The sequence below is a fragment of the Hippocampus zosterae genome, chromosome 14 (assembly GCF_025434085.1).
Source record: "Hippocampus zosterae strain Florida chromosome 14, ASM2543408v3, whole genome shotgun sequence".
In the NCBI taxonomy this organism is placed as follows: domain Eukaryota; kingdom Metazoa; phylum Chordata; class Actinopteri; order Syngnathiformes; family Syngnathidae; genus Hippocampus; species Hippocampus zosterae.
Genome location: NC_067464.1, coordinates 3,486,866 through 3,510,351, shown reverse-complemented (window position 1 = coordinate 3,510,351; position 23,486 = coordinate 3,486,866). Strand labels below are relative to the sequence as shown.

At 44.2% G+C, this 23,486-nt stretch overlaps 1 protein-coding gene across 8 annotated transcripts in view; it reads left to right on the top strand.

The window, feature by feature from the left end:
- Window positions 1-281: 281 nt before the first annotated feature.
- map4k5 (mitogen-activated protein kinase kinase kinase kinase 5) overlaps window positions 282-23,486 on the top strand; it is a 31,063-nt gene continuing 7,858 nt past the window's right edge. Inside the window, exons 1-27 of one of the 8 annotated variants that reach the window (XM_052086029.1) lie at window positions 282-1,040; window positions 1,805-2,008; window positions 3,652-3,709; window positions 6,888-6,978; window positions 8,199-8,263; window positions 8,378-8,433; window positions 8,549-8,596; window positions 8,754-8,796; window positions 9,504-9,576; window positions 9,660-9,791; window positions 10,335-10,397; window positions 11,104-11,185; window positions 11,267-11,383; window positions 12,501-12,579; window positions 12,828-12,881; window positions 16,138-16,196; window positions 16,277-16,344; window positions 16,669-16,707; window positions 18,200-18,244; window positions 18,611-18,653; window positions 19,821-20,031; window positions 20,426-20,449; window positions 20,532-20,617; window positions 20,912-20,953; window positions 21,723-21,807; window positions 21,904-21,983; window positions 22,334-22,394. In XM_052086029.1, coding sequence (XP_051941989.1) covers window positions 1,907-2,008; window positions 3,652-3,709; window positions 6,888-6,978; window positions 8,199-8,263; window positions 8,378-8,433; window positions 8,549-8,596; window positions 8,754-8,796; window positions 9,504-9,576; window positions 9,660-9,791; window positions 10,335-10,397; window positions 11,104-11,185; window positions 11,267-11,383; window positions 12,501-12,579; window positions 12,828-12,881; window positions 16,138-16,196; window positions 16,277-16,344; window positions 16,669-16,707; window positions 18,200-18,244; window positions 18,611-18,653; window positions 19,821-20,031; window positions 20,426-20,449; window positions 20,532-20,617; window positions 20,912-20,953; window positions 21,723-21,807; window positions 21,904-21,983; window positions 22,334-22,394 — 1,906 coding nt within the window. In that variant the 5' untranslated portion in view covers window positions 282-1,040; window positions 1,805-1,906. The remainder of the gene's footprint in view (window positions 1,041-1,804; window positions 2,009-3,651; window positions 3,710-6,887; window positions 6,979-8,198; window positions 8,264-8,377; window positions 8,434-8,548; window positions 8,597-8,753; window positions 8,797-9,503; window positions 9,577-9,659; window positions 9,792-10,334; window positions 10,398-11,103; window positions 11,186-11,266; window positions 11,384-12,500; window positions 12,580-12,827; window positions 12,882-16,137; window positions 16,197-16,276; window positions 16,345-16,668; window positions 16,708-18,199; window positions 18,245-18,610; window positions 18,654-19,820; window positions 20,032-20,425; window positions 20,450-20,531; window positions 20,618-20,911; window positions 20,954-21,722; window positions 21,808-21,903; window positions 21,984-22,333; window positions 22,395-23,486) is intronic. The other 7 variants (XM_052086031.1, XM_052086032.1, XM_052086030.1 and 4 more) reach the window with 7 other exon arrangements.

The window sequence follows — 23,486 nt, the reverse complement described above, 5'->3', positions numbered from 1 at the left end:
AAATCTACCCCTCCCCCAAAAAGTGTAAATATATGCAGAATAAAAACAAATAATGCTTACCTAAAACGTTATTAACACGCTAACAGAAAATAATTGGTGATATACGTTTAGTGATATCAAACGCGGCTGTCCTGATTTACGTAAATGACGTCATACAATCATCATAATGAGAAATTGTTGGGATTCGGATGATTTTGTTGTATATCCGTAGGTGACAGCTAACCGGTTCGGATAACGGATGGAGGGTTCCGTACGAGTGACGATTCAAGTACATTTTGAATTGAACACCCCGCAAAAGGCATTTTACGTGGTGTTCTTGGATTCATCAACAGGTTTTGAACCAGCCCCTGCTGTTCACACTTTCTACCGTTAGACGGCGGTAAAACAGGATGAAACCCAGAACACACGGTGCCTTTGGGGACGGTAGTAAATATGAATATTTAATAACAGATAATAACGCGAGATATGTTTTCAGACGCCCCGACATTTCAGTTTTACTTAGAAAACGTCATACACACGTCCCGGTGAAACATTCCTTGGATTTTTTCCGCCGGATTTATTTATAATAACCTCACACATTGTCACGTTACTAAGCGTGATATAACTACGATAGTACTTTTTTACGAGGTGTTCCTTAACGCATCACCAGGATCCAGAAATGTACGGAGATTAAGAGTAGCTGACTGTTGTTGTTTTTAATAGCACTGGTGTATTGAACTAACACATGGAATCATTAGTTTCTTCCATGTTTTGAGGTCCGTAGTCATTATTGGGAGTACAACTCCCTTCTCCGAAGCTGTCAACGGAGCAAGGAGGATGACATGTCCCAAAGAAGTTGGTGGCGACGACTGCTGCTGAACGAGGTCGCTGCTTGCCCGAAGGAGAGCCACTGAGAGCCGCCTCAACTTTGCGAACGCCTCGATAACAAAAAAAAGAAGACGACCGGTTGAAAGATTTTCCTTTTCGCCGCAATACTTGGCGTTAAAAGTGCCAAATGGACATTTGAAAAAAAATGCACGGCCGATTCGTCCACGCGAACGGTAAGCAGGAGGGCAACTGAAGTTCGGAGAAACTAGCCGTTAGCATTTAGCCGGAATGCTAACTCCCCCTCCGGTTTCACCGTTCATAGAAATGGTGGACCTGGACCCGGTTATTTCCTGGAGTCATTGCTGTCAAACTAATGCTATGAATCAGGGGCATTTGAACGTTTCAAAATACCTTTTGATGAACTTATTTATGTATTTAGAACTATCCAAACACATTTAAAAGGGTATGTTTGGAGTCATTTTCACTATTTGCGTCTTTAACAGAGTTCCAGCAATTAGTCTCCACCCCCATAAAACTGGTATGCAGTGTGGAAGTTCATGAAATTGCATCATTTGATTTCATGTTCGGTTTATTATTTTTTAAGGTAAGATACCAGTGTAGCTTAATGGTTATTTATTTTTGTGATCAAATGCACGGAGATGCTTTTCATATTGTAGGAGTTTGAACTCCAAACCTGTCGTCTCATCATCTTCATGACCATACATTACCAGTCATGCTTCTTCACTTCCTTCCTTTCATCAGTTCCTCACCTAGTATACGCCCTTTTCCCATCCTTTCTTCTTTCCTTCCTCTATGCCATCCTTTTTTAACTCCTTCCAACACACTGACCTTTCATTCATCCATTCTTTCCTTTCATATAGGAATGTCATACAATGATCATTGACAATTGAGGTCAAAATCGACTACGTTGTATTTTCCACATCGTAGTTTTAAGAAGTCACAAATAAATGTGCATTCCGTTCCATCTGATTTCCAGGCCATGGAGCAGTCGGAAGGACCAACTGAATAAACCAAGCACTCATCGACTTGTTTGGCGGCTCCAGCAACTAGCCCGCACCAGCTTCCCTCAGCATCAGACATGTTTCCCCGGCCCAGCGGCGAAATCCAGCGGAGAAACCCCCAGCACGACTTTGAGCTCATCCAGCGGGTGGGAAGTGGCACCTATGGGGATGTCTACAAGGTATACATATATACGCACATACACACACAGATTTTTTAAGAATAGGTGTTACTTCTTAATATTAAATCTTACATATTATACAATAATAGTAATATTAATAGTAATCTTTTAGCTTAGCCAGGTGTCCCAGATATTAGCGAAAAAAATTGAACGCAAACTGTTGTGGATTTAACAAGTTCAATTATTTACTTTTTAACATTTGCGTTAGCTCTGGTCACCTTTACTTTGCGACTGCGCGTTGGGACATTGGGAGAATTCGTGACAGATCAGTTGTGCAGAAATTCCTAAAAGGCTCAAAAATGAAATCTTTGCATTTTGCTGGTCCCAAATGAAGCAAGGTGTGCTGGAGAAGGTCCTTGTTTTTCCATCTGCTGTAGATAAGCATTCATCAGTCAGCTCTGCTGCCCCTCCTCCTTTCTATACGAAGCCCCCCCTTCCCCCCAAGGCTGGCAATGGAATGCTGTGCCTGGAGTTCTGGTATTCTCTTGCCATATGTCATCAGTGTTGCTGAACACCCATCATGAGTGTGTCCACTGGTGTTAACACCTGAGATTTTTATTTATTTTTTATCAGGGAAAACCGCTTGCATGTTGCCGGTTTTATTGTCGTTGTGACATTAGCGTTCACTTGACTTGTGCCGGATTAGAGGCGGCGTCCCCGTCTTGACCTCAATCCGGAGGCCCAACACGCATACACGCAAAAGGGTTAATGTTGTTTTCCACAATAGGGAAAGTGATCCCAATCGGATGGGCAACAGGGACAAAAAGGACACCTACAAGAAGGCACACCAGTGTCTCTTGTGGTTAGAATTCCAACCCATTTATACCCCTTGCGATCAACTTGGGACCATCCCGCGGGTTACCGGTCAATCACAATCGACTGGTTTGGGCACCCCTCTTCAAACGCGTTCTTCCATGACACCCAGTTGGGCTTAACCATTAATGAACTTCAAATCGACATTCATTGCATTGTAATAGAATTCAATGTTGAAAGCACAGAGGCTGCAATTTTTGAGGGATAGGTGGGTGGCCAGCTTTATTTCAGTCACTAGGCTTTATTTTTCTACGTATATTTGATCGATTTATATCACGTCAAGAGAATTTCAGTGCACAAGAAGTGCAGTCCACGTTGACATATCGTTTCAGAAAACGTGAAAAGTTGAAGTGATAAAGCCACAGGTTTGTATGCAGTCGTGTTGTCATCTGATTTATGACTTCCAGATGACTTCTGTTTGTGCCCCACTTGTTCAGTAGAATTTCCGTGAAATGGTCAGAGTGACCCTGTAGAGCCCAAGTCAAAGTACAAGTATTTGGTAAATTAACAGCTGGAATTGAAGTAGATAAACTTTCATGTTCACTCGCGTTGGTTTCTTGTCTTTAGCAGGCTATAAGACCAAAACAGTGATGTATACTAAATCTGATAGTGTTCAATTGTAATACAGATCAATGTAATGCTTGTTTGTTAAAAAAGATGCACGGGAAAATGACCTTGAAAAAAAATGAGTCACATTTTAAATTGCAATCACAGTCAATGTATATTCATATATTTATTTTTTTGGTGGTCATTTTTCCCCAAAACAAAATGTACATTTGACCTGAAGCACAGCCGTGTGTGTGAGTGAGTATTGTCCCGCTGTCTTTCAGGCCCGCAATATCCAAACCGGAGAGCTGACGGCGGTCAAGATCATCAAGCTGGAAGCAGGTAAGATCACGCTTCTGCTTCCCGTCCCGACCGACACTGACAGAGTCGTCGACGTCGTTGCAGATTAGTGAGATTTTGTCAATGAGCGCCACCGAGATCAAATGGTTACAAGGAAAAGATTTTTCCTCTTTCCTTTACTCACCGTGTTGAGAATGTGATGGGCGATATGGTTTTTATTCCAGATCCTACTAGTGTGTGGAATTGTCCATGTACTAATCCACTCTTTGTCCCCACTACAACACCTTAAATGTACTAGTAGAAACATCATCGATCACGAATAGAGCAACAACCTGAAACCGTGGCTTGAAACCCCATGATACACATGAAACCAATTTGAAACCTTACTCTTGTTTAAAACCCTCACCCATGTTTGAAACCCTCGACAGCTACCCGCCACCCAAGTAATCCAATAATTTAATTTATTCAATTCCGCCTAATTTAAAAGCCTCATCCTTCTTCCAAACACTCCAAGAGTCACTTCTGCAGTGTGAGCTGATTTGCGATCTCAAAACTGGTCCAACCGGCATGCCTAACGCTGGCAGCGACTTCGGAACACAAAGGTGCGGTCTGGCCCTCTGGCCAATAGATCATCTGAAGGTCTTCTCTCACGTTTTGACAGTGAGTGCCTTTGTTCGGAAGCATTCACTCATTCCCGACGCCCTAATCACGAGAGGGGACTTCTTAATGGTCTTTTTTTTGCAAGCAGCGATTGACTATTTTAGAATTAAGTATGGTACAGAGTGTCCCATCAATTAAGAGAGTGATTGGATAAAAAAGGATTTTGCATTATTAAAACTAATATCTGCTCAGGGTCCTAACTAGCGATGCTAGGCTAGCTGGGCGATATGACCGACAATTGGTATCATAATATAAATTGAATCCCTTTTTTTGTAACAATATACGTCGTGGAATAAATGTGAGTGTAACAATTGAAGTGGATCTATTTTGGTGTCTACAACTTAAAGATGTCATCTTGGGAACATTTACCTCATCTCAAAACTCCCAAATTCAAATTCGGCACTCAATGGGCCAAACAAACACAGTTGACATAGCTAATAGAAGTACGTAATATACAATATATAAAAATGTATTTTAGTTTTGACCTTTTTCAGGCTGCTTCTATGTATGTGCTAACATTACTAATACACTATAGCTATTGTATTATCTTGCTATGACTCTACATTTCATGGTTCCTTTTGGGATGAAAAAAAAATCCTGATAAGCGCTTAATCGGATGATTATTTAAAAAAAACAAACCAAAAAAATATATATATATCAATATATATATATGTATGTGTGTGTGTGTGTGTGTGTGTGTGCATCTTTGACAGTTGCATTTGAAACATGATGTAGAAAGAGAGACTTCAGCTCACTTTATAAAATGACTGGCAAAGAATATTCAACTTTTTCATGATGTTCTAACTTCATTAATAACTACATTATCACTTCTATAAATGATGCGTTTCATTCATAAAGATTGAGTCAACCTGAGGAGGAAAGGAAGCGTCCCCACAAGTGACCAATGTGTGTGAGTCTGTGTGAGTGTGTGGGTTAGGGCTGGAGTGGTGTTTTTTTTTTTTTGTCTCGCAGCTCTGAGTCACATCCCTGAAATTAGCCTTTTCCCAAATGTTTGTGGCCGCTGTGCTGCTGACTCGTACGTTACTGTCAACAAAGTGAAGGAACATGCAGCAACATTAAAATGACCATCAAAAATCTGCAGTATGTGACAAAAACGTAAAGCCCTTGGAACACATTCAACCGGAGTTTCAAACTCCAATCTTGGGTTTGAAACACCATCCTTGGCTTCATACCCTTGTTTTTGGTTTGAAACCCTAATCTGACACCCTAACCTTTGAAACTAACTGGAACATAACCCAATCCTGGTGCGACGGAGTCACTTTAACAATCAAAGGAGATTCCATTGTGGTCATCTCTATTCGGAAATTTCACGCCTGTACCTTGTATTTGCCAATTTTATGACAAAAATGAATCTTTCACAACTGACTTCATGCCATTTGGAGACATTTCAAGCTTCACTAAGACTGATTTGCGTCAACCGAGTTCGTACATGACGTTTCATGTAGAAGTTACAGCGACACATATTGAATATTCATTTCCTCGACGCACACGCTGCCGTTCACCACAACTTTCTCTGCAGCGCATATTTTCATCTTTTCAATTTTCATGTGGACTTTGGAACCTCGTTGTAATCAAAATCAATTGCAGCAGCCTGTTTCTGCACAATTGGAAGCAGCTGGCTGACATTTTTGATATTTTTTTTCCAACTTCTACCGCTGGGAGGTTTGAGAGTTGCACACGTGAATGTCAGTCGAACAAATTGTTCCGTTTGACGGAGCTCTCCTGGAGTTAGTGTCTGTGCGACACTGTCGTTTGAAAGCATAACCTTAGCTTTAAGACCTCATTTGAAACCTTGACCTTCACCCTGGACTCAACCGAAACTAGGAGCCGACCGACTAATCGACCAGGGTGATGCAATCGGCTGAAATTTGCTCTTTCAACCCTTTCAGGGACAGCGGTCACTCCGGTGGACAGATTACTATATTATAAAGTTACAGGGTGCATGAAACGTTTAATATGTTTTCCGTCTTTTTTTAAAAATCACAATAAACAAAAACAATAACACTGTAATACAAAGATAAGGAGATATTGGCAGTTTTTTAAAAACTTTTATTTCAATTATACTTTTTCTGTTGTGAAATGTTATAGCTATAAGCAACCCAAAAAAGCTACTTTATGATGTATAATTTTTTAACTAAATTGGCCGATAAATTGGTTATCGGTATTTTATTCTAGCAAATCCACACTGGCCTTTAAAAAAAAAATAATAATAATAAAAAAATCCATATTGGTCGTGCCCGACTTGAAACCCCAATTTGAAACACCAACTATCGGCTTAAAACCCTAATTTGAAACTCTGATACCTTAACCCTTGAAATCGCTCATTTGGAACCCTAACCCTTGTTTGAAACCCCAACGCGTGCTCAAAGCCCAAAGTCAAATCCCAAAGCTTGGTTTGAAACACAAAAACTTTTTTTTGAAACCCTAAATTGGCTACTAAAAACTCTCTTCACGAAAACGGATTTTTTAACCAACCAGAGATTCCAATTTCTCCCCGCAGCGCAGATCGTAACGCGTTTTCCGTGCGGTTGTGTTCCAGGGGACGACTTTTCCATCATCCAGCAGGAAATCTTCATGGTGAAGGAATGCATGCACCACAACATCGTGGCCTACTTTGGGAGCTACCTCTGGTGAGAGCGCCGCCAGAATTCCGGGTTCAACACGCCGGTTGCTTTTACGGGGCCTGGTGGCTGCAAGTGACATGCTAATTCCTGAGTCACAATATGGCTCAGACTCTACCACTCCGAGGGGGGGCCCCCCCGTCGCCGCCGCCTCGTTGTGACGGAAAGTACAGCCGCTCCCGACTTCCAACAGGTTTGACAGGAACCCTCTGATACGTGCTGTGTCACGCGGCCATGCCAGAGCACTTTGATTTCCTGACCACATCTAGCGGGAAAACCGCACGTTGTCGGCGATTGTGTCAGCACCTCACAGTTGTAGCTTGGCATACAATTTTTTTTTTCTTCCCACCATCAGTATTGCGAGATAAAATCCGATTATTACTTTCAAGGTCCTCTTCCCATGTATTTTTTGAACAACAACAAGCTGTAGAAATTAATCTGTATTGCATTAAACAAATATTTAGCTTTTATAGGCTAGGCATATGCTAAAATAAAGGCAAAATTGTTGACGTCGCCAATTCGTAATCTCGGTTGAGCTTCGTCTGGGAGACTCCCTTTGGAAAGCGAGAGACGCTTTCAGCCTTCACAGACGGCGAGATTTGCTTCCATTTAGAGAGCTGTTTTCAGATGATGTGCTCAAGACCTCACCGTGTCTCCGGGCGTCGAACCCGCGCTCTACATTTTGTTCACAAGCAAGGTCATGGCGGCAATTGGCTTCGGTTCATTGTAACGAAGGCTTTTTTTTGCTATTTTGTGGGCAAGATCTGGTCATTATTATGACGTTTATGTTATACAGGTGTGCGCTGTAAGCAAAATGGGCAAATGGAAAAAGAATTGCGCGAAATCGAGACTTTGAAACGTCAACGTTATAGAAGTGGAAACGTCGTAAACGGAGTACGCTGGCTGTACTTCAGAGTTGTTAACCTATGAATCACTGACTTGCGGTCTCGCGTTCTTGACAACTTCGCAAAATTCTACCAAACAAGTGTGGATTACACATGAGTCGATAAGTAATGAATCGCATAACAATAACGAAAACTCATTTGAAGGTTTTTTTTTCCTCTTTAAATTGCAGCCTTTGCCTTTCATTCGACTACATTACAATGTCAATTTGAATTCAGTTGTGGTGATTTTTCGGCGCACCAACAAATAGCTTTGAAATATTTTATTTGTGTTTGTGTAACTGTATGAATCTGACTGCTTTCTCATTTTCCTGTGCCCTTGTTCAGTCGGGAGAAGCTGTGGATATGCATGGAGTACTGCGGTGGCGGATCCCTGCAGGACATTTATCATGGTGAAACCCCTTTTTTTAAGTCATGTGATTTTTTTTTTTTTTTCACGCTATTAACAGTCAACAGCATTCGATTTCCCGCGCCGCACTCATACTATCGTCTCTTGCGTGTTACAGTGACGGGTCCTTTGTCAGAGATGCAGATTGCATACATGTGCCGGGAGACTTTACAGGTGATTTGCCGATTTATTTATTTATTCATTCATTCATTCATTCCCCTGCCCCCTCAATCAATATCTAAAATCGTCTTCGGAATGACAACTGATATTCTTGATTTGCCTTTTGCAGGGTTTGGGATACTTACACACCAAAGGCAAGATGCACCGTGACATTAAGGTACACACACACACACACACACACACACACTCACACACACACACACACGTACACATACACACAGTCTGTTTTCAGAAGCGAGTCGCGTGCCAGATGTTGAAGAATGGGACGCTATCCGCCAAAATAAATCGTGTGTGTTTTTGTCTTGTGTTTGCAGGGTGCCAACATACTTCTGACGAACGATGGCGACGTCAAGTTGGGTAAGTGGCTCTTGTGTGTCCTCATTCCTCAGCTCTTCGCAGCTGGTTTCGCAACCCTAAAAACTCCCGTCTGTGTGTGTTGTTTTATTTTTGTGTGTGCATTTTTTCCACGTTTTGTGTTTTTTTTATATGTCTATGCGTGTTTGTTTTGGTTTATGCGTGTTGTTTTTGCGCCTGTGTGTTTGTTTTGTTTGTGGTGTTTTGTTTCTCAATTGTTTTCTTGTTTGTTTGGATTTGGGATGTGTGTATAGTATGTGTGTGATTGGTTGTGTTGTGTGTGTGTTTTTTTTTTTTTTTTAATATAATAATTTTGTGCGGCCCGGTAGTCCAGTGGTTAGCACGTCGGCTTCACAGTGCAGAGGTACCGGGTTCGATTCCAGCTCCGGCCTCCCTGTGTGGAGTTTGCATGTTCTCCCCGGGCCTGCGTGGGTTTTCTCCGGGTGCTCCGGTTTCCTCCCACATTCCCAAAAACATGCATGGCAGGCTGATTGGACGCTCTAAATTGTCCCTAGGTGTGAGTGTGAGTGCGAATGGTTGTTCGTTTCTGTGTGCCCTGCGATTGGCTGGCAACCGATTCAGGGTGTCCCCCCCGCCTACTGCCCGAAGACAGCTGGGATAGGCTCCAGCACCCCCCGCGACCCTAGTGAGGATTAAGCGGCTCGGAAGATGAATGAATGAATGAATAAAGTTTTTGTTTGTGTGTACAGCTGACTTTGGTGTCGCGGCAAAAATAACAGCCACCATCGCCAAGAGAAAGTCCTTCATCGGGACGCCTTACTGGTGAGTACGTCGTCCGTGAGGCATTTGGACAAGTAGCCATCAGAAGCTCCGGTCACCTTACTTTCCCTCTTGACGTTATGCAGGATGGCTCCAGAGGTGGCCGCAGTGGAGAAGAACGGTGGCTACAACCAGCTGTGCGACATCTGGGCAGTGGGCATCACGTCCATCGAGCTGGCTGAGTTGCAGCCCCCTATGTTTGATTTGCACCCAATGAGGTAAACGGCTAAACCCTCTTCATCAAGTGGGATGAGGTCCAGATGCATCCGCAATTCGTGAAAATTCATATCAAAAGTGCTGCCTCAAAGCGCAGTTGCCCATCTTATCTTAACTTGTGACCATATAAATGAAAGACAGTCATGTGCTTGGTCACAAAAAAAAAAACATCTTTGCCAATGTAGCTAAACAGAATACAAATCTCCGAGCCGTTTTCCTTTTTCAGGTTGTAGGCATAGCTTGATAGCTAACTGCACACTCTAGTGGTAAAAATAGTCCCAAGTTATCCGCTCGGAAGTAATGGTGGTTTTTTAGCACAGAAGCCACCAAAAATAATTGTGCCTTCTTCTATTCAGGGTCCCAGCAAAAGGGGCCTGACTTGCTAACCGTCGCTTCTATGTCGCCATCCCGCTGCGTGCATATGTAAACATTGCATCATCGTATTGACAAGTCACAGACTTTAGACAACCTCACCATGTAAATGCTTTTAATGTGCCAATTTATTTCAAATGTAATGTTGACATTGTGTTCCCCGGTTTGTTTAGGGCCTTGTTTCTTATGTCAAAGAGCAGCTTCCAACCGCCCAAGCTAAAAGACAAAAACAAATGGTGAGTGCCTTCCCTACTTTGGGCTGTATAAACCTTTTCTATAGAGCAGGGGTGTCCAAACTTTTTGCCAAGGGGGCCAGATTTTATGTGGTAAAATGTCGGGGGGCCGACCTTGGCTGACATTCTTCGTTCCTTGCCTGTAATCATGTCGTACATGTCAGCATCTCTTGTTTGGTAATGTCGCTTGACATTATAATCTTTAAAAACAGCCACTGTCTCTTGGCAAATGAGGCAGACACAGTTGTTGTGTATTTCAGTGAAGAAATAGTCCAATTTCCATCCATCCTTGAATCGTCGTCCCTCGCAGTCAACTTTCCTTTTTCTGTTGATTGTCACCATTTCAGTAAACTGGGAGGTTAATATGAACACGGAGTGATGTCTTGTTAACTCGTGAGTGATGTCTCGTAGAGTGCTACTGCCCTCTAGTGTCTAAATGCTATTACTCATTTAGTGAATGCTATTACTCATTTAGCCACTAGAGGGAAGCAGTACTCTATGAAACATCACTCACCAGTCTATGAGACCTCCGTCAATGCAACACGTGTTCCAATGCGCCCAACCTGCGGGCCAGACGGCACTGATTTTATGACAGGGGGCCGAGGGCCGGATGAAATTCGACCGCGGGCCGGTTTTGGCCCGCGGGCCGGACTTTGGACATGCCTGTTATAGAGGATGATGTTGTGACCGAATGCTTTTGTATCCACAGGTCCGCCGCCTTCCACAACTTTGTCAAAGTGTCCCTGACCAAGAACCCCAAAAAGAGGCCCACAGCAGAAAAGCTCCTTTCGGTAATCAAATGCTTCCATTTTTTGTTGCGATGCATACGCACTTGAGCGTCTTCCCGTAACGTCTTGGTTTTTTCGGCGCAGCATGTGTACGTGGCGCAGACGGGCTTGACTAGGCGGCTCGCCGTCGACCTCCTGGACAAGATGAACAACCCCGACAACCACCAGCATTATGGTGATGCGGATGACGATGACCTTGAGGTAAGATGCGGTCACACATTTGCACATGTACATGAAACATAGAATGAAATATAAAAATTGTTTAAAAAATTAAATAGAGCAAGAGAGGGAGAGAGATAGAGAGATATTGTATATAATTTCTCCAGAATAACATGCTCTAATATTAAAATCGACCTTTAAAAGCTGATTTTTCCATTGTACTAATATATTCTACTCTATGGATTTATTTATGTATTCATTTATTTATGTTCAGAATTTTTTTATTTTTTATTTTTGGTAACATTAGACATTACATATCACATTGGAATGAAAATGCACCTTTTCCACGACCCTTAGGGTTTTAAAAAAATTTGCACATACTCATATATAATTTATTTTGGATTACTTTAAATTGAATTAATTTATTATTATTTGGATTTGGATTTTTTTTTTTTTTTTTCAAAAAATGCATGTCATTCTCGAGAAACTACAGTATAAAGTGCAACAATGGTAATTCTAAGGTGTCATAAGACTTTTTTAAAGACTTTTTTTTTCTAAGATTAGTTTAGAATTTTCAAACTATTTCAGCCACAACACAACAGAAGAGTTATAAAGAGTTGCAAATGTAGTCCCCCAAACCTCTTTATTCTTGTCTAGTGAACCATACTTTCCTACGAAGGATGAAGCGGTATGAATTGACATGATGAAGTAAAACAAATGCAGCAAAAAGTCCAGTTTAAAATCTTGGACAAAGTCAAACTCATGTAGTTCTGTAAATAGCACAACATTTACACAAAACAAATGTCATTGTCACCGTGATGAGTCATGGCAGATATCATCAGCTGCTGAACTTGGGTTTCAAAGTGTGCTGAAGTGTGCAAACAGTTTTTCGGAATGGCTTCTGGCGCTGCTTACACACGGCGGCGCATGTCATCCAACTCAGATGAAATGTGAGAGTAAGGCTGGGCGAATAATCCGTTTCATTGCTGCATTGGAGTTTATTAACCCAGGATTCAAACAGGGGCTTGGCGACTTTTAAATGAGTGCTTATGACATGATGTTACAGTTCCACACGATGTATTGCAGGAACATATTATGCAAAGGGAAAAAAAGAGACCGCGCTTTCAATGTGACAAACTGTCTCCAATCTGTTCCGCAGCCCCTCTCTGTGGTCCGACACACCATCCGCTCCACCAACAAGCACGCTCGGGCAGAGAGGACGCGCTCTGAAATGGCCTGTAAGTTACCATTTAAAGACCCCCCCCCCCCAAAAAAAAAAAAACTAAAATCCCATCAGCGACCCATGTCATTCCCTCACGGTTGTGAGCAGCCCAGCTGTTCAGGTCGCTCGAGGTCCCACTACTGCTCATTCTGCACTGGCACTGTTCCGGGGCCACAGCATTTGTGTGTATAAATAGGTCAATAGAACCTAGATGGTGGTTCTGCCTGATTTAGCATTCCTCAGTATGTCTTTCTCACCTTGAAGCAAACAATGGGACAGAGCAAGGAGGGCCGCAATCCCCTCAAGGGAGCCGAGCAGGTCAGTGGCGGCGGCGCGAGACGACGTGTTTGTGTTTGTAACGCCCACGCTCACCCTCTGGTGTGGTCTTGTCGTAACACGTAAACCCTCGCCCTCCCAAAAATGTGTGTGGCTCTCTGACGGACTGACAGAAATCGCATTGTGTCACCCGTGACTAATAGGATCCTCACGTTTGACTCATACCTGACTCGGCATTTTTTTGGTGTGCGTGGTAGTGTTGACTCGTGGTTTGGAATGGTTGTTTTTTTTTTTATAACCTATGTAACATTTGTTATACCGCATCTTTAATAATACTAAGATAAATTCAATACATATTTATTCAGAATGGCTGAGATCTGGTTAGTGACATGGCCAACGAGCCCTTTTTCATGCGGTAACCCTGCAAAGATCTGTAGGCCTTTTTCCGCCTTTGACTTTAACACAGAACCCAGCAAAGTGAATGTTGCCCACATCTGCGTATCCGCTCGCACTCGGGGACATAGTAAGACGAACATTAACCCTTTGACACAGTGGAATAACTTGTAAAACCGCATCAGAGCCCGAACAGAAGGTCCTTTTATACTTTTCAATCGAACACCGCAAATAGGATATTGGCCACAGCCACAACTGCCTGTGTGCGCATTTGTGCAGGGATGTCACACGGCTAAGTGTAACCCCTTTCACGCATACGTGACGCAACAGAAGAAGAGCCTCACTTTTATCCATCGTTGCATTTGATCACAAAACCCAGCAAACTGCTTCCACCGTGTGGCCTTTCACACAGAGCAAAAGTAGGATATTTCCAATAGAGCACGCTTTCACGCGGCTGTTTGTACAGAACAGCGACACTGCGGGCGGAAATTCCTATTACAAACAGTTTTGCCCCACATTTGTCACAGTTCTGATGCTACCTTTGAAAGCACAAAAATAAATCCAGGGATGACGGCATCTAGACCCCTCTCTCCCATCGTGACGGGAAAGATGTCAGCATATGTACTGTAGGTAGTGTGAAAGGGTCTAAAATCGGCATCTGAGATGGAACGGATGAGCCATCATTTATGCATCATCCTACAAAAAGCCCAGCAAAGGTTAGCTGCACACATTGCCACACACCCATTGCACCGCCTGTTACGGCTCTGATATGACCTTCATATGCACCCCCCCCCCCCCCCCCCCCCGCCTTTCCTCTCCTTATTCCTTGTCAGCGTCTGTGGACCTTTTCATGATTGTAAACTCCCGGTAAATGTTGTTTAGAGTTTTGCTGTCAGGTATAACCCCCAAAAACTTTCGAGTTGGTTTTAGATTTCCTTTACAAATAAATACATAAAAAATCCAAATTGAGCCAGCGGGAATATGTGGGTGAGTCGGATAAAGCGAGTGGGTGTAAACGGTTGTTACTTGGAGGAAGGATCACAAGACCGGTACCTTGTGGTAGAGTGAGACACTTTGTTTGGTTGAGCAAGACATTACCTCACAGGTATGTGGAAAACGTTTGGTCGGATTATATTGAGTAATTTGCGCCCCCCCCACCCCTCACACAGTACATCAATACCGTAACCAGTAATCAACGGTTATTTTCTTGACAGCCGAATATTGACTTATTGGGCGATCGGCCCTACCAGCTGAGCCACAGCCGCCCCCATTGTTTGCCTCTTTACTGTATCGCTGCCTATTGTGTTCCAGAAAACCTCACCAATAGACGTAATCCGTCGTAGCCACCGTGTTTTTTTTTTTTTATATATATTTGCTTCAAATTTTCATTCATCTTCCGTACCGCTTGATCCTCACTAGGGTCGTGGGGGGTGCTGGAGCCCATCCCAGCCATCACCGGGCAGTAGGCGGGGGACACCCTGAATCGGTTGCCAGCCAATCGCAGGGCACACAGAGACGAACAACCATTCGCACTCACACTCACACCTAGGGACAATTTAGAGTGTTCAATCAGCCTACCATGCATATTTTTGGAATGTGGGAGGAAACCGGAGCACCCGGAGAAAACCCACGCAGGCCCGGGGAGAACATGCAAACTCCACACAGGGAGGCCGGAGCTGGAATCGAACCCGGTACCTCTGCACTGTGAAGCCGACGTGCTAACCACTGGACTACCGGGCCATCCATGCCCTTCCATTGCCAACAAACGCGCATGTGGGGTGTAGGTTTTATATTTTGTCACTTGGGGTCAGCGTCCAAGTGAACGTGAGGATGGACTATCTTTATATACTTTTGTTTTTGTTACTGTTTACACAATGAAGCAATTGAAAGAGCTGAATCACCTTTTATTCCTTTACAGTTCGCTCTAACTAGCGCTGGTCGGTTCTATTGAATCCACTCACGTTATTTTCTAACAAACTATGACGTATTTCGAAACAAATGTGTGAGTTTACTTAAATGCCCGAATTTCAGCCACATCCATTTTTCAATCAGTTTAACTGTTGAATTGTAAATGACAAATGGCATGTGCAGGGCTGCCCGGTAGTCCAGTGGTTAGCACGTTGGCTTCACAGTGCAGAGGTACCGGGTTCGATTCCCTCCCTGTGTGGAGTTTGCATGTTCTCCCCGGGCCTGCGTGGGTTTTCTCCGGGTGCTCCGGTTTCCTCCCACATTCCAAAAACATGCGTGGCAGGCTGATTGAACACTCTAAATTGTCCCTAGGTGTGAGTGTGAGTGCGAATGGTTGTTCGTTTCTGTGTGCCCTGCGATTGGCTGGCAACCGATTCAGGGTGTCCCCCGCCCACTGCCCGAAGACAGCTGGGATAGGCTCCAGCACCCCCCGCGACCCGAGTGAGGATCAAGCGGCTTGGAAGATGAATGAATGAACGTATATCAGGGCGGCCCGGTAGTCCAGTGGTTAGCACGTCGGCTTCACAGTGCAGAGGTAGCGGGTTCGATTCCAGCTCCGGCCTCCCTGTGTGGAGTTTGCATGTTCTCCCCGGGCCTGCGTGGGTTTTCTCCGGGTGCTCCGGTTTCCTCCCACATTCCAAAAACATGCGTGGCAGGCTGATTGAACACTCTAAATTGTCCCTAGGTGTGAGTGTGAGTGCGAATGGTTGTTCGTTTCTGTGTGCCCTGCGATTGGCTGGGCACACATTGGCTGGCAACCGATGCAGGGTGTCCCCCACCTACTGCCCGAAGACAGCTGGGATAGGCTCCAGCACCCCCCCGCGACCCTCGTTAGGATCAAGCGGCTCGGAAGATGAATGAATGAATGAAAATGGCATGTGCCTCAGAAGCAGTCAACCGCTTAAAACAAACAAGAGTGTCCTTTTGTCATTGGCAGTCGACAAGTTGCAGTTTGAGCCGCCGCTGCGGAAGGAAACGGAGGCCCATTCAGAAATGGTGAGGATCAAAAGGCAGGCGGTGGCGCCGACGTGCAGGTGTAACAAGCCGCTGCTATTTCTGCTTGTCTCTTCGCACAGGATGTGAGTAAAGATAATGACTTCCAGTCCCCCTGGAGTCCCTTTGCCGAGGGGGGAATAACAGCCAGGTAAGCGTCAAGGCGGCTGCTCTTGTTGACACCGTTTTTTTTTTTTTTTAATTTGACTTGATCTCCCCCTTGCACGTCCACGATGAAGTGTTTAAACTCATGACTACCCGACTCACTGATTCTTAATGAGCACGAATTTTCCTCCCCCACCCTCCCCCACGCTTGCTCTATGTTTATTATTTTTATTTCTTTCATAAAGTATAATCAAGCGGCTTCTCACGTCACCCTTTTTTGCTTTGCTTGTCTTTCTCTGTATCTCTCCCCAAACTTCTTTTGGCTGTCGGCCCTGTCTCGTCTCTCATCTTGTTCCCTCCCCCACCGAAGGAGTCTCCTCAAAAGCGTTGAGGACGAGTTGTTCCAACGGTAACTCTTAACACTGCTGTTGCTTGCGTTCTGTTGTAGTTGTCGCGTTGCATCCATTAGTCCAAACTCCCAAATCATCCGCCGACATTGTTTTTCCAAACCATCCAGTTTGTAGCCATTTAAATACCACACAAGCAGCGTGTGTTGTTTGTCATTACAAACTCCCCCCAGTTGTGAAAAATTGAAAAGTAGAAGAGATGCCAACCCTCATGATTTTCCCCTTTGGAAGTCAGCGCAACTGCCGACATCATGGACGTTTAAGAAGCATTTACACTGCAGTTCCAGTTGCCCAATTCTGCGTTAATACTGATAGCGTGTCTTAGGGTTTTGCGATGAATTCATTTGATTGATTAATTTGAAATTTTCATATGATTTTTTTTTAATGTAAATGTATTTACAGCTTCCAAAGTAAAAACAAAAAAACAAAAACGTAGACCAATTATTCATTCAATCATTCATCTTCCGAGCCGCTTGATCCTCACTAGGGTCGCGGGGGGTGCTGGAGCCTATCCCAGCTGTCTCCGGGCAGCAGGCGGGGGACACCCTGAATCGGTTGCCAGCCAATCGCAGGGCACACAGAAACAAACAACCATTCGCACTCACACTCACACCTAGGGACTATTTTGAGAGTTTCATCATTCTGCCATGCATGTTTTTGTAATGTGGGAGGAAACCGGAGCACCCGGAGAAAACCCACGCAGGCCCGGGGAGCGTAGACTAATTAATCTAGTCAAAATACAGTACATTGGAGGACACTTTGTGTACTGTATTTTTGTTATATCAAGTAAAAGTAAACACAAGTTCACTTAACGGGGGTGCATTATCAAGAGTCCTGTTGAATTCCCCCCCCCCCCCCAATTAATGGGTGTTTTATTTAGTTATTTCGTTAAATTGAGTGATTGTAAATAAAGTGATGAAATAAAACAATTGACATATTTTGATTTTATTGTACAATGGTTTAGTGCATAATAATGAATTCTGGACACGATCAAATATTGTATCAGTAATTAAAAAAAAACAATATTTTACAAAGCATTGTGCTCTGATTTTGATTTGTATTTACATCTACACATGTTTGGAGCATTTTTAAAGTCAAATGTGGCCATTGATCACAAAATTTGCCCATCGCAGGTTTCAAACGTGCTCTAATTGTGGATCATTGGGCTATTTGAACAAAAGCCTATCACGGACATGCTCATTGTAAAATGAATAAATGCAAAAGATGTCTGATTTAGGGCACTGTGTGACAGGAAAACACATGAAGTGCGCATGAAGGATGTAATAGCCGTCCATAATGTTGTTGCACCGGTTTCGCGGAGGGTTGACGTCACTGGACTACTTGGTAACATTACCCTCCCCCACAACAAAATGTGGATTTCCCCCACCCCACCCCTTCCCACATTTGCATTTAATTTGCATCATCCCTTCTTAATTTACCATCAATCCCCAAATGCCACAGATGAACGTAACCCCGCTCTCTGCTTCACTTCAGGGGACACGTCGCTCACCTCCAGGACGCCTTTGAAGAAGTGGAACTGTGAGGAAACGCTTGGTGTTTAATCACCGGCCGTGGCAGTACACACACACGCACACACACACAAACACATGCGCTGCGTGGCCTTAAAATGAGACGAGGCACGGAGAAAAAAAACGTCATCTTTAGTCTTGTCATTTGATGTCATGTAGCTCGAAAATGGCAATTGTACTTGCAATTAGCTACATGGAAGAAAAACTACAACCACAATGACGAACACGTTCATTCATACCCGTTGGACAAAATCAGTCTCATCGGATCCAAAATGCGCACATGTACCAAACACCGTGCTGTGGCAGGTTCAAAGGACGTCTGCTGATTGAGATCCTCATTTGTCTTTTTGTTTCTTGTTTTCTTTTCCTATTTCAGATCCACACTCAAGCCAGGCTATCCTCCTCCTCGGCCCCCGAAGGTGAGCGTCAATGATAAATCGCAATTCCACAAATAATTGTCCGATGAACTCAGACGCTGACTGCGTCATCCACCGAAGATTAATAAACGACTCCCTCAAATAGGAAAAGCAAAATCAGTTGCTATCTCTGACAGTACATTGTGTCCACCAGTGGTGTTTTTAAGTTGAATAAGGATTTAAGATAAGATAAGATATTTATTCGTCCCACACTGGGGAAATTTACAGCCTCCAGCAGCAAGAATGTATGTAGAAAGAAGAAAGGAGACAGAGAAAATAAAAACAACAAACATCTTTCAATTAAATACAATATGAACACAAATGGATAAATCGCAGCACTATTTACAATTTTCCTTCACATCATTTAATTATTATTATTATTATTATCATGATTGTTATTGTTTTAGTTGAATAAAGTAGGAATGTGTTCTGTTCTACTCTGTCTAACTGGTCCATGAAACTAACGCTCAAAAATGTTTGACAATTCAAGGTTTTTCATTCATTATTACTGTAGTTATTTTCCCTGTTGGTAACTCATAAGTAGCGATTAATTTTAATTAATTTCCATTAATTTTAGTTAGGGCGGCCCGGTAGTCCAGTGGTTAGCACGTCGGCTTCACAGTGCAGAGGTGCCGGGTTCGATTCCAGCTGCGGCCTCCCTGTGTGGAGTTTGCATGTCCTCCCCGGGCCTGCGTGGGTTTTCTCCGGGTGCTCCGGTTTCCTCCCACATTCCAAAAACATGCGTGGCAGGCTGATTGAACGCTCTAAATTGTCCCTAGGTGTGAGTGTGGATGGTTGTTCGTCTATATGTGCCCTGCGATTGGCTGGCAACCGATTCAGGGTGTCCCCCGCCTACTGCCCGAAGACAGCTGGGATAGGCTCCGGCACCCCCCGCGACCCTAGTGAGGATCAAGCGGCTCGGAAGATGAATGAATGAATGAATAATTTTAGTTAATTTGAAAAAAACTATTTCAATTTAGTTTTCATTCGTTTTTCGAGCGGATTTGTCTTTTTTTTTCCTTTTTCAATAGAATATTTCAGCAAATGCTTCATTTTAGATTAGTTTTAAATGCGTGCCTTTGAGGATCGCGTTGCCATCAAGGGCTATATAAATAAACTTGACCTGACCTGACCTGACCATTGCCTGCCATTGTCTCTTTTTTCCTGCAGCCCCGCTTGCAAATCCCCTGTGAGGACGCAGGTCTCAGCGACGAGCGCTTGCTGACGGTGCGACGCTTCCCCAACGCGGAAAACGGTCCGGGGCAGGCGGCGCGACGCCGGAGCACGCCGGAGCATGGCAACAAGGCGGGCAGCTCGTCGCCGGACTACCTTTCTGTCAGCGTCAGCAGCCCTGGGCTCTTGTCTCAGGCTTCGGACCAGGGTAAGGACACGCTGCAACGTCACCAGTTCTTTTATTTCTGTACAGGTTACGTCAGTAAATTAAAAAATATGGAAGAAAAGTTTGATTTCTCTAGTTCAGTTCAAAAAGTGAAACTCTTATAGTCATACAACACATTGGAAAATACTTTTTATAATTCCTATCAAATTCATAAATTAAAAAAAAACTATTTTTTGGTTTCTTATTGTTGTCATTTCTTGGGTTTCTTAAACTTTGGGTTTTCCGTAGCTGTGATTTGTTGAGATGACGACTCTTCTTCTGCTTCCGTTTCCTCCGGCCGTCTTTTGGATTTGTGCTTTGCCGCCATTTTGAAACCCGAGAAAACTGTGCAATTTGACATTAAGTGGTTCATTGCTCATTTTTCTTCTTTACAAAGCTGTCAGTAAGTGCGAAGGCAAAGGTGAGCCCGAGCTCCACCGTCATGTTTTCTCTCCATGCGATTGTCCAATAACAACAACCTTGCTTTTGCCTCAATCCCAAAGACGACGACTCGGACGGAAGCGTGAATGGCGACAGTCCCAAGGCGACACCCAACCGGGCACATCGGAAGCTGAAGAAGGATTTTCCTGTGCGTATTTTGTCCTCCCCGTTTGCGTTCAATGGGAGATTTATGCCACTGAACATTGAAGATCCATACAATGCTTTCATAAACCATTCAAAACGCTTCACTTTTTTTTTCTCCACATGTTGTTCTTTTACAACCTTATATTAAACTTGCATAACTCAATTGAAAAAAAAATGTGTGAGTAAAAATAAAATAGGCAGAGTGCTTTTGTTTAATTGATGATGCTTTAATATATTATTCGATTTAGCTTTTGAATCGAAATCGACTCACAGTTTGTCTCCTTTGCGCCAACGCTAGAAACCGGCTATCAACGGCTTGCCGCCCACACCGAAAGTGCTGGTGAGTAAACAGTCCCCATCCACAGTGACGGTGATGCCTCTTGATCGGTCTTTGTTGAAGTGTTAGTTGCCTCACTTGTGCGCTCGCACTATTTCCAAAATCACATTATTTGTGACGTTGAGTTGACTTTGAGGGCGGCCCGGTAGTCCAGTGGTTAGCACGTCGGCTTCACAGTGCAGAGGTACCGGGTTCGATTCCAGCTCCGGCCTCCCTGTGTGGAGTTTGCATGTTCTCCCCGGGCCGGCGTGGGTTTTCTCCGGGTGCTCCGGTTTCCTCCCACATTCCAAAAACATGCGTGGCAGGCTGATTGGACGCTCTAAAAATTGTCCCTAGGTGTGAGTGTGAGTGCGAATGGTTGTTCGTTTCTGTGTGCCCTGTGATTGGCTGGCAACCGATTCAGGGTGTCCACCGCCTACTGCCCGAAGACAGCTGGGATAGGCTCCAGCACCCCCCGCGACCCTAGTGTGGATCAAGCGGTTAGGAAGATGAATGAATGAATGAATGAATGAATGAGTTGACTTTGAAATCACAGTTCGGTTCACATTGTGTGGTACAGTAAGTATGTGCCGGGAACTGGTTTCCTTTGATGTAAACGGAAACCGAATTAATGATGTTTATGATGAAACATGGGAAAAAAAATGTGAAAACTGTCATAAATCACAACATATGCTGACAAAATGCCGAGCAGCACTGTGTTAGTTTACGTAGTACGTGGGAGTAACACGTTTCTGTCCCTTTTCTTTCCTCGCTTTTTTTTTTTTGGTGGCAGATGGGAGCTTGTTTCTCAAAAGTGTTCGATGGGTGTCCTCTGAAGATCAACTGTGCCACGTCTTGGATCCATCCGGACACCAAAGGTGACCGCAATTTCACGCGACCACGCCCACCCACCTGAGACTTTTTCGACATCCTGACACATGTATGTTTCCAACCGCCCCCCTTACCCCCCTTAGACCAGTACCTGATCTTTGGGACAGAGGATGGTATCTATACGCTCAATTTGAACGAGCTGCATGAGGCCACGATGGAGCAGGTAAAGTTAGCCGCCGTCAACCAACCTGATCCCATTTTAGCCTGGATTTACACTGCAGGTTCAGATGCCCAAATCCGATCGAATATTCTGCGCATAGACTCCAAAACGCATGCGTCTCAAAACATCCTCACTGGATTGAATGAAATTATTTTGTTGGTTTCATGTTCTCCACATCTGTGTCGTAGCATATTTTGACCGTGATGATTTATTTTTGCCTTTGCCGTCATTAAGATTTACCGCATTTTTTTACTTTTTATTTTTTTTTTAATGTTGATGACCAAATACAAGATGGATCTGTTTCCACTGTCGCAATGCTTCGTTGGTCACGCCTCGTCTTTGTCTCCTTGTAGCTGTTCCCCAGGAAGTGCACATGGCTGTACGTTATCAACAACAACCTGATGTCTTTATCGGGTAAGTGGCCATGGCCCACGTTACACGTCACCGTCATCGCCCGCCGCTGCTGCTTTTGTCCCGCCTTATCTGGCGACACTGCCCAACCTGAAAATAGACATTGTTTTCCTTTTGTGTGATCAGTGCGCTTCTCACGAGCTGCTGCCGCTCGTGCGGTTGTGAAATTTATAGAAGCAACCTTGTAGGTTTAGAATTAAACAATCTTTGCCTCCCTTTTCTCATGTATGACTAACTGTAAGTACTCCCGTTCATTCTTGCTGTCATTCATATGTGTGCGTTAAGTACTTGCCGACTCCTTTGCCAATCAAAAACCGCAGCACTTACTGAGGCTCCAGTCATACCTTTTTTTGCTGGAGTTGGCTACTCACTCTAGTTTTCGTCTGCTTTGAAAATATCTAACATGAATCTGATCAAAGGCGGCCCGGTAGTCCAGTGGTTAGCGCGTCGGCTTCACAGTGCAGAGGTACCGGGTTCGATTCCAGCTCCGGCCTCCCTGTGTGGAGTTTGATGTTCTCCCCGGGCCTGCGTGGGTTTTCTCCGGGTGCTCCGGTTTCCTCCCACATTCCAAAAACATGCGTGGCAGGCTGATTGTGGTTAGCATGTCGGCTTCACAGTGCAGAGGTACTGGGTTCGATTCCAGCTCCGGCCTCCCTGTGTGGAGTTTGCATGTTCTCTCCGGGCCTGCGTGGGTTTTCTCCGGGTGCTCCGGTTTCCTCCCACATTCCAAAAACATGCGTGGCAGGCTGATTGAACACTCTAAATTGTCCCTAGGTGTGAGTGTGAGTGTGGATGGTTGTTCGTCTCTGTGTGCCCTGCGATTGGCTGGCAACCGATTCAGGGTGTCCCCCGCCTACTGCCCGGAGACAGCTGGGATAGGCTCCAGCACCCCCCGCGACCCTAGTGAGGATCAAGCGGCTCGGAAGATGAATGAATGAATGAATGAATGAATGAATGAATGAATGAATGAATCTGATCACTGCGGGGTAGCTTGATGATCTGGCATAAAGCACAACTCAATAATAACTTGGCTCAATCAAGTCAGAGCCAGTGTCCGTTTCCAACATGGTATTCGGATGGCATTATCTAGCATTA